The sequence below is a fragment of the Pyrgilauda ruficollis genome, unplaced genomic scaffold (genome assembly GCF_017590135.1).
Source record: "Pyrgilauda ruficollis isolate IOZ18807 unplaced genomic scaffold, ASM1759013v1 scaffold48, whole genome shotgun sequence".
NCBI lineage: Eukaryota > Metazoa > Chordata > Aves > Passeriformes > Passeridae > Pyrgilauda > Pyrgilauda ruficollis.
The window spans coordinates 308,077-318,207 of record NW_024526377.1 but is presented as its reverse complement, the minus strand read 5'-3'; the positions used below and the strand labels follow the sequence as shown (position 1 = coordinate 318,207).

At 47.7% G+C, this 10,131-nt stretch overlaps 1 protein-coding gene across 1 annotated transcript; it reads left to right on the top strand.

Moving 5' to 3' along the window:
• The first annotated feature begins 447 nt into the window (after positions 1–447).
• Positions 448–9,397, top strand: SRSF4 (serine and arginine rich splicing factor 4). Its single transcript, XM_041479356.1, has 6 exons — positions 448–621; positions 3,873–4,015; positions 4,888–5,000; positions 6,693–6,907; positions 7,739–7,822; positions 7,965–9,397. The coding sequence occupies exons 1-6, from the start codon at positions 515–517 to the stop codon at positions 8,734–8,736; spliced, it is 1,434 nt and encodes a 477-aa protein (XP_041335290.1). The 5' UTR covers positions 448–514; the 3' UTR covers positions 8,737–9,397.
• The last annotated feature ends 734 nt before the right edge of the window (positions 9,398–10,131 follow it).

The following is a 10,131-nucleotide window of genomic DNA, read 5'->3' as shown; positions in this document are numbered from 1 at the left end:
GACCCCCATCCCTGCCTGCCTTTGGGGTCCCATCAGGATCCAGCATTTGGGGAATGGGGCAAAGAGAGGACCCCCATAAGCACCTCGGCACCCTCGTTAGCGCCCTGCACGTGGGAAGGGGGGATCGATCCATCCCCTCCATGGGGAACGGGACTCCCATGGGAAGGCAGACCCCGACACACGCGGTGTATGGGGAGAGGGAACCCCACAAGCCCCGTGACCCACGGGAAGGGTGACCCCACCCTGCCCTGCCCATCAGACACGTGGGAACGCCCACTTGGGGCCCGCGCGCAGGAAAGGGGGGGTCGAGCCATGCTCTCCGTGGGGAACGGGACCCCCATCTCGGGGCGGTGGGGCCCACACGGCGGCATGGCCGCTTTAAGAGCCAGCCCGCGCGAGGGGCGTGGCCCGCGGTGACGTTGCCCCGCGTCGCTGCCCGCGCGCCGCCGTGACGTCAGGCGGCCGCGCGGCCCCCGGGCCCCTCACGCCCCGCGGGCCCAGCCCCGGCCCCGCGATGCCGCGGGTCTACATCGGCCGCCTCAGCTACCAGGCCCGGGAGCGCGACGTGGAGCGCTTCTTCAAGGGCTACGGCAAGATCCTCGAGGTGGATCTCAAGAACGGGTGAGCGCGGGCTCGGGAGGGGAGGGCCCGGGCCTCCCCGGGGGCCTGAGGCTCTTGGAGGGGCCGCGGGGGAAGAGGCCGCCGGGGCGCTCTGGGCAGTAGTGGGGGCAAGGCGGCTGGGTCGCCTCCTTTGGGTGCGGTGACGGGCAGGAAGCTTGGGCTCCCCCTTGGTGGGGGACGCGAAGCCTGGCCCTTTATTGGGGCGGTGTGTTGGGTTCTCTGTTTTAGGGGGTGGGCAGAACGCTTGAACTTCCACTGGCGGAGGGACAGGGTGGCTGGGTCCGCCCTTTCTGCGGGGGAGAGGATGGCTGGGCTGTTTTTGTGGGAGGGCAGTCTGCTTGGTTCCTTTTTGGGGGGGGACGGAACGTTTGGGTTTCTCCCTTTTTTTGCGGGGAAGGGGGCAGGACGTCTGGGCCCCTGCTGGAGGGGGTCAGGATGCGTTGGTTCCCCCTTTTCTGGGGGGGGGCAGGGCGCCTGGGTTTGCCATTCTGGGGAGGGTGACAGGTTGCCTGGGATCTCCTTGCGAGGGAGTAGCAACACACCTGGGCTCTCCCCTTGGGGAAGCAGGATGCTCGGGTTCCCTTTTGGGGTGGGCAGCAGGATGCCTGGGTTCCCCTTCTTGTCAAGGGGGGCCATGCTGTCTGGGCCTTTTTTGGGGCGCAGGATGGCTGTGGCTCTCTTGGGGGGGATGCGGATGCCTGGACTCTCCTTTGGGCAGGGGTGAGGGAGGCTGGACGGTTGGGTTCCCCTTTTTTTCGAGTGGATGCAGGACACCTGGGCTCGCCTTCTGGGGACGGCTCGGGTGGGTGGGCTTCTCCTTTTTGGAAGGCAGGACACCTGCGTTGCTGTGACAACTGGGGGGTAGGACAGCTCAGTCCCACTTCAGTTCTTAGGGCCAGCTCATCTGTGTGCTGCCCTGCCTTCTGCAGGGAGGGCGTGTCACCCTGTGGGCCCCCCCAGGCCCCTCTGCACCCCAGGACAATACCTCCCCAAAAAGAACCCCATTGTGTTGGGTATGGGGGGCAGAGCTGCTCCCAGAGCCTGCAGGCTGTCCAGGGGTGTGTTCTGCCCCCCCCAAACCCACCATACCTCTGTGTTCTTACCTGTGCTGTTCCAGCAACTGAGCCCTCACTGCATCTCCAGGGGTTGGATCCTGCTCCACCAGGTCAAGACCTTCAAGTGTGAATTTTTGAAGAAAAAGCAAATTGCCATTTTTGGTGGAGTTTTTCCCAACACCCAAAGCCTTATGAGTGCCTTTGCTGTTTCCAAGAAACTCAGCTTGAAGCCTTCCTTAGAAAGACTGAATGGAATATGGATTTATCATTATATAGCCAGGAGAGGCAGGTATTAATTATAGTAGAGAAGAGGAATTTCTTGTACAAGTTGCTCCTTGAGCATTAAAGTGAAAGAGCTTCATTAAGTTTTAATGCTGCTTGTGCTGGCAGGTGGACATTTAACAGGTTTATAAGATTAATAAATTCCATTATTAAAGCAAACAAGTGTTCATGTGTCAGTGTCTTAACCCACACAGCCTCAGGTGTTGTTGAAGATTAGCTGAAATACCTTAGGCTGCTGTTTTCCAGTCCCGCTGTGTATCCTTAGAAATGTTGGGGGGGGCAGTTTTCCTGTTGCTGAGTAAGACCCAAATTCAGTATTTCTGCTTCACACATGTTGGAGGTGAGGGGGAAGGGAAGCCAACTAAACTTTCTTAACAGATGTGGAACTGCTGTTATGTGGCTGATGTGGTAAAGGGACTTGTCTTTCTGCTTTTAAGTCAATTTAATTGGTTTTTTAAGTTTTGTACTCTGAAGTCTTTTGACAGATTTGAAGTTAAATTCTTTGTCAAAAATGCAACTTGAGCCAGTCAGGTTTGTGTCTGTGCTTGGGAAGCCCCTGGGCTGAGCTGTGCTCTCCTGAGCCTTCCTCCATGGCTTATTTCTGGTATTGCTTAGGAAAACATTCAAACTTCCTGCATGGTGTTTGACTGGAGAGATTCTTGGAGTTGTTTCTGGAAATCTGGGGGTTCTCCTTGGTGGATCCTGCATTGGGTGTTTCAGCAGCTAAACTGCGAGGCAATGGAATGCAAAGTGACACCACAGAGCTCTAAAAGCTTAGCTGGGACTCACTACTTGTAATTTGAGCTTGAAATTCAATGGCTTAAAGCGATTATTACCTGAGGGAAGGATGGGGAAATGAAAATGTGGGTCATATAGGATTCTCCATTTCAAATTGTAATTTTTAATTGTGTGCTCTTAGTTTTCACACTCCTTTGTGCTCAGAGCTGCACTGACAGTCACAGCTCTGTGTGTGCAGTGAATGTATGAAGTGACCAGAAAATTGAACATTTCAGCCTGCTTTTTATTTTCTGTGAACACACTAAAATCTGCTTGTGATGCCTCTAAGAAAAAAACCAAACTAGTTCTACTCCTCTGCTTACCTGCCTGCATTACTCTGGGCAGCTCTGAAGAATTCAAGGCTTCATCCTAATATAACACCTGCAGGACAGAGGGATGTAACTTCTACAGTGGATTGAGGAACACAGGTTAAAGCTTCAAACTTCCATTCTTCCATCTACCTCCATTCAAAATCAGTGTTGCTTTCCAAAGAGAAGTGGTTTGGGTGGGAGGGGACCTTAAAGCCCATCCCACTCCACCCTCTGCCATGGGCAGGGACCTCTTCCACTGTCCCAGGTTGCTCCAAGCCCCATCCAGGCTGGCCTTGGGCACTTCCACGGATGGTGAAGGCCATCTCTAGATCATGGTCAGACTCCCTGATCTTGGAGGGCTTTTCCAAACTGAACAGTTCTGTGATTCTGTGTTTATTTGGTGTGTGGGATAGTACTTACTTTTAGTGGGGGCGGGGGGGGGGAACTTCTACCTTTAAAAAGACAGATAACACCCTTGATGTCATCAAAGGGTATGCCATGATAGTAGTCTCTTGCTAACAAATTAATTCAGCCATTACACTCACATGATTTATCATTTTGTTGATGAAGAATTACTTTAGGTTCAATTCAGTGAATCAGCAAATGTGTTTTCATGCCTTCCTATTTCTGTCCCTGTTTTTGGAAGGGTTTTCATTTTTTTAGGTTTTTTTCAAGGCTCAAAACCTTGAACCCTCAAGTATGCTCGGGAGGCTCATCTGCAGGACAGCATACACAAGCCTCTGCAGGAACCCATGAGTTGCTTTTGAACACAGATATCTCCGGTTCAGTTCCTTCCCAGTGATCCCTTTTCCCTCCCTGTCCCTAGGTACGGCTTTGTGGAGTTCGATGATCTGCGAGATGCTGACGATGCTGTTTATGAGCTGAATGGGAAAGATCTGTGTGGGGAGAGAGTGATCGTGGAGCATGCCCGGGGCCCACGCCGGGACAGCAGTTACGGTTCTGGACGCAGTAAGCACCTGTGCATTTGTATCCATGGCTTATTTTAAATAAAACATTGTTTTACTCTTTTATAAAAGTAATATAAAAGGAAAGCAATACGAAGTTGTGACTAGTGTTCTGTAACTGTAAATGTAATTGTTAATCTGAATATTTATTAATTTGTTTGTTGTATTAAACTCTTTTAATTGATACATTAATAAACACAGTTTCTTGTACCATTTTTATTATTATCATTTTGTTTAACTATGTGAATCGTTTATTTACAATGTGATGTTTAACATAGATTTAACAAAGACCTCAATGTTTTAATTGAAAGCGTCCTTTGAGGCTAAGATGACTGCCTGTTCCATTTGCTGACCTTGGGGTACCTTTCCATGAGTGGCTCTTTGACCTTTGTGGCCCTTGGCTGTCCAAAAAAAAAAAAAGAAGCCATGTGACGACCTCAAGCTTTTCCCATTAGACCTGGGTGGTGAGGATCCCAAGGGTTAGAGACAGATGAGATTAATCTGAAATAGGTGCCTGAAAAGCTGTATTCATGTCAGATATTCAGAAAGCTTTTAAGCAATGTAAGTAATATTAGTCAACTGGCTTTATTCAGTTTCTTCTTTCAAACTGTTTAAAAAATAATATTAAATATAATTGCATGTTAATTCTAGCGTAATTATAGTTCTGTGCCTTGTTTAATTACAAGCTTGTAGTGAAACTGTTTTAAAATGCTTTGGGTCTTTGTAAGGTGTTACATAAAGGGGGTTGGATTTAGCCCTGAGGGGAGCTCTGTGATGTCTTTGGGAACACCCGGGGCAGAGCAGTTCCATCGGGGCGGAGAGCGAGGCTCCATTTCCCTGGCTGAAGCTCTGCTGTCTGCTTGTCACCTCCTAAAGGTGGATATGGTTATAGAAGAAGCGGAAGAGATAAGTACGGTCCCCCAACCCGTACAGAATACAGATTGATTGTGGAAAATTTGTCAAGCCGCTGCAGTTGGCAGGATCTGAAGGTATGGGGCCCCTTTCCTTACCCTCTCTCTGTTACAGAGCACAAAGGGTAAAAGACATCTTCAGCAAGGCAAAGTGATGAGCAGCTCTGCTTTGCTCCAACTGAGCAACTCCATGGGGAGTAGTTTTTGGAAGTTACACACACCTTAATACAGGAGCATGCATATATGAAATAATTTATGAGAGGTTGGGAGTTGCACCTGCAGAACTGGTGGCACTGGACAGTGGGAGAATAATTTTATCCTTAGCACCAGCTAACATCATGTACAGGTGTGTTTTATCTTCTCTTAAGCCCTGTCAAAAGATACTCAAATCATGCCAGGGGTAGGATGCACTAGAGATGAAGCAGTTTGCCCTTGTCAGTTTGGATTTAACCCATCATCTTGTAAGGTGCTACAGCTGTTTGAAACAAAGCAGTGTTCCTGCAAAGTCTCTATTAGGAATTTCCACATCATCTGAAGCTGGTTTAAGGAGAATTTCAGGGAAAGGATGCTTCCAGAATGAATAATCATGAAAAATCTCTGCCAAAAACTTATTTTTGAAGTCCAAAGGAGTGGCAGGTGATTCTTAGTAGTGGAGGTGTTGAGTGACACTGTGGAGCCCACGGTACCTCTGAGTACTCTAGAGGTGACGTGTTGGCTCGTGATTATCCACATCATGGATTCAGGGGGCAGGATTTCAATAGTGGATGCAAAAAGATTAGTGCTTCCTTATCAAACTGAGCAGCAATGGTTAAACCCACTTGTTCTTACTGGAACACTTTCTCTTATGGTTCTCTTTTAAGGGTAAAATTTGTTCTAAACAAACTTTGACGTAGTAGAAACTGGTCTGTAAGTGAATTTTACACTAGTTCAGGTACGTACAGAGATGCTTCCAGTGTCGTTGTTGTTAATGCTTCACACTATCAATAGCTTGTCTTTGCTTCTGGTATTAAAATCCTAAGTAGAGCATGGCATGATTAATCCTCCAGTGGATGCATTACTGCTTTTTTGGGAATACCTTTCATTTCATTGTACTTAAAGTGGGAGTAGCTGGGTTGAAAACAAACCAAATCAGAGCTCTGTGCCCTGTTTCCGCTGCAGCCAATTTCCACAGGGGCTGAAAGATGCCCTGGCCTGGCAAAGGCCCTGTTCTGCCTTGCTCAAAGCAGGGCAGAACAGACCCCTGATAAACAGAGGGGTTTAGGAATTGAAATGGAGAAGCCAGGAAGCATGAAGTGGGAAAAATAATTGAGCTTGGAGTTCTGTGGGTTTTTTTCTGCAGAACGAGCTATGTTGACAAGGTGGAGGATGAAGGGAGGTCTGCTTTTCTGTGGGCTTCTCACCTCTTCATATTTAACCTTTATCACCTTTCCTAATTATTTTTGAAAACATGATTTGGAGAGCAAGCATTTTACTTCTTTAATCACTTCTGTAATTTGAAACTTAAGAGCCCCGAGCATATTTGATGTAAGACTTGAAGTGGGAGACCTTAAGTTATAATTTGGCTCAAAACTATCAACCTGGTTCTAATCACACCAACTGTGTGAAGTCATAGTGTGTTATTTGGCACTACAGATGCTGCTTAGGTCAAACGCTTGCTGACATCCCTGTGAATAGAAGATGCTCAGGGAGCATTGTGTCAGAAGTGAGCAGGGTCAGCTGGAAGCCTGGCTCTAGATTCAAGGCGATGGTGATTCTGTCCTCTTCCTCTAGGATTATATGCGTCAGGCAGGGGAAGTGACATATGCAGATGCACACAAAGGAAGGAAAAATGAAGGTGTGATTGAGTTCAAATCCTATTCTGACATGAAAAGAGCCCTTGAAAAGCTGGACGGGACAGAAGTAAATGGCAGAAAGATTAGATTAATGGAAGACAGACCTGGATCGCGACGGCGCCGCTCTTACTCCAGAAGCCGAAGCCATTCAAGGTATGTCTGTAACATATCTCAGGCTGCAGTTAAGGAACATAGAGCGGATTGAGACTTTTGGGTTCCAAAACACTCAAAATGTTTGGAGTTCTCAACAGGTCTAGTTTTTTGAGCACGTATTAATATCCAGAGCAAATGAGGGCTGTGTTCTGAGGTGTTTCCCTTGGTGGATGTGTGGACCTGCTCCCTGAACACTTGTCACTGTTCTTCCTTGATAACTCAGCCCTTGCTCTTTGTGGGAGCAGCTGTGTGGCCGGTGGAGCCATGCTCATGGAATGAAACAGAAGGTGCTTCTAACACTTCAGCTGTGAACACTGTGTTCTGTTCCAAGCACCAGGACTAACAGTTCTTTCTCAGCTTGGAAACCTCCACCTGTTCCCTGTTTCTCAGAGATTTTTTGCTTTCCTTGACTGACCAAGAGCTGCTTCAGCAGCACCAAGTGTTCTCCCCTTTCCATTCTGGCGTAGAACTTGTTGCAAGAAAACTCAGGTAAATCTTTACTGTTCCTAGAAGAACTTGCTTATGAAATAAAAATCTGAAATCAAAACTTAATGCCAGTGTCTCACCATATTCAAACTGTGATTTGATTGGGAAAGTGATTGTCCCTTAAATAAACTGGCATATTCTCTCCCAGATTAGCACCCTGCTCGCAGCCAGACGTGGCAGCAGGGATGAGAGGTGGGGAGAGGGCGCTCTGAGTTTGTAACTGTGTTGTGTAACCCTGAACATTTGACTGCTGAAAGGTGCTTTAGCCCCATGGGGTTCTCCCCACGGGGGTCACAAGCTCCCCATGGACATGTGCTAATGTGAAGGTGGTTCCTTGTGTTGCAGGTCTCGCTCTCGAAGCAGACACTCCCATAAGAGCAGGAGCCGCAGTGCTAGTAGCAGCCGCTCCAAGAGCAGATCTAGATCCAGGTATGTCTTTGTCTTGGAAGAAGCATCATGTTAAATTTGCAGCAGGAACACTTTGTTTTTCTTTTCCCTCCCATTCTCTGCACGCTCTGCTCAAGCTCTTGCCTCTCTAAAGCAGAGCTTTCTGTTGCTTTTGCACTTTCAGGTCTGTGTCCCGTTCCAGAAGCAAGAGCCGTAGTCGGAGCAAGAGCCGTAGCAGAGGCCAGAAAGATAAAAGCAGGACTCCAAGTAAAGAGGATAAAAGTAGGAGCCGCAGCAGGAGTGCAGAGAAATCCCGAAACAAAAGCAAGGATAAATCTGAGGGCATTCTCCATAACAGCGATGAGAAAGCCAAGAGCAGGAGCCACAGCAAGGAAAAGAGCAGGAGCAGGAGTGGGAGTAAGGAGAGGAGAGAGGCGAAGGAGAGCGTGAGGAGCAGAAGCAAGGAGAAGAGTAGAAGCAAAGACAGGGAGAAGAGCATTAGCAAGGGTAGAAGCAGGAGCAAAAGCAGGGATGAGAGCAGGAGCAGGAGCCACAGCAAGGATAAAAGGAAAAGTAGGAAAAGGAGCAGGGATGACAGCAGAAGTAGAAGCCGGAGCCACAGCAAGAGTGAGAAAAGCAAGAGGCGCAGCAAGCGAGACAGCAAAGGCAGCAGCAAGAAGAGAAGAAAGGACAGCCACGAGCGGTCCAGGTCAGGCTCCAAAGAAAAGGAGCAGCTCAAATCCGAGTCGGACAAGAAAGAGGCGAAAGGCGAGGGCGAGGATGCGGTGTCCCGCTCCAGGTCTAGGTCCATTTCCAAGTTCAAACCAAATATCAAATCAGATTCTCGTTCCAGGTCTAAATCTCATTCAAAGCCAAGATCCCGGTCCAAGTCCAGGTCTAGGTCTGCCTCTCGGTCACACTCCCGGTCGCGGTCAAGGTCCCGCTCCAGATCCTAACCTTGCTGCCACACCACTTGGAATGGTTGGAGAAGTCTTTTGTACATGTTTAGTAGCTGTAACCAAGTGATTGAAGTAGAAACCCTGTCGATGCTGTGTATTTTTAACAACCTGATGGTCTGTCTGTCATTAACTGCAGCGCTCTCTCCCTGCAGTGCTCTCTGGTGTGAGGCTGCTCCACTCACTTTCTATCCAATAGAAAGGTTCTCTTTACAAGCAGCTCTTCCTCGAGCCCCCAAATTGCCCTGTTTTCCAAGGAGAGCCTTGCGGGGAATGAGCCCAGGGAATGAGCACTGTGCCCTGGTGGGTTTATGGGATTACAATGATGACTGATAGGTAGGTATGATGGATTCAACAGACTTTGCCCTCGATTGCCCTTTGATGTCTGCCATTTAGTGGAAGTGCTAAGTCTTAAGTTTCATACTACTTTTGTTCCATATTTTTTGGACTTACGAAGTTGTGAATAGCACAGTCAAAAGGAAAAAAAAAATAGAGGTACTTGCAGTAATCTATAGGGAAAATAACTATAGTTCCATATTCTGGTATTGTGACAATATCCTTGTTTTATATTAAATTTTTTTATTTTATTTTTCCCTGTCTTGCAAAGTACAGTGATCCCCGTTTCCATGAAATTTGAATAAAGACTATTTTTGCTTGATGATATTTGGTTACGTGGTGCTGTGTTGTGATTGTCAGGATTTTCTATTGATCAGGGTAAGCCTGAATTTGTAGAGAGTCACTCACAGAAAAAAGGTTCCTAATTCAGAAAGTCACTTCACATTCACTGTAGGCACAACACTTGAGTACAGTCCAGATAAAGAACTTATTTCTCCAGCATATTTTTCAGGAGTTTCTCCTCCTACTAAAACACCTGTGCTTGAGAAGAGCCTTCATAAAAGAAAAAGCTCAGGATGTGCTTCTGGGCTTGGAAGCACAGAGGGTGGTGGTGGCTGTTCTGTGCTATGGCCCCAGCATCCCTGGGGACCTGGGGAGATGGGAGGGCAGCTTCTAGCAAGAGTTTTGTAGGTGTGTAGGTGTTCCTGAATAATATCCCAAATTTAGACTTGGGCCATTTGCAAATTGCTCAGACTGAACTTCCCACAATCTCTTCTCCTGCACAATCAGCTTTGAATGAAGAAGTGGCATTCCCAGCACCTGTTCTGCCTGCAAGAAACATTCTGAAAAATAGAACACAAAATGTATTTTGTGAGTTCTTGGTCTAGAATAAAAAGGTTAGTTACAGCTTCCTCTAATATTGTCCTTTAGCCAATTCCAAACTGCTCACAACTTGATGGCAGCGGCTCTCCAGCGAGAGTCACTTCATAGGTGCAGTAATTGCATGTAATTTGATCATTTGGAACTTGTCCTGCCATATTAAAAAGATTAAGAGGTAAT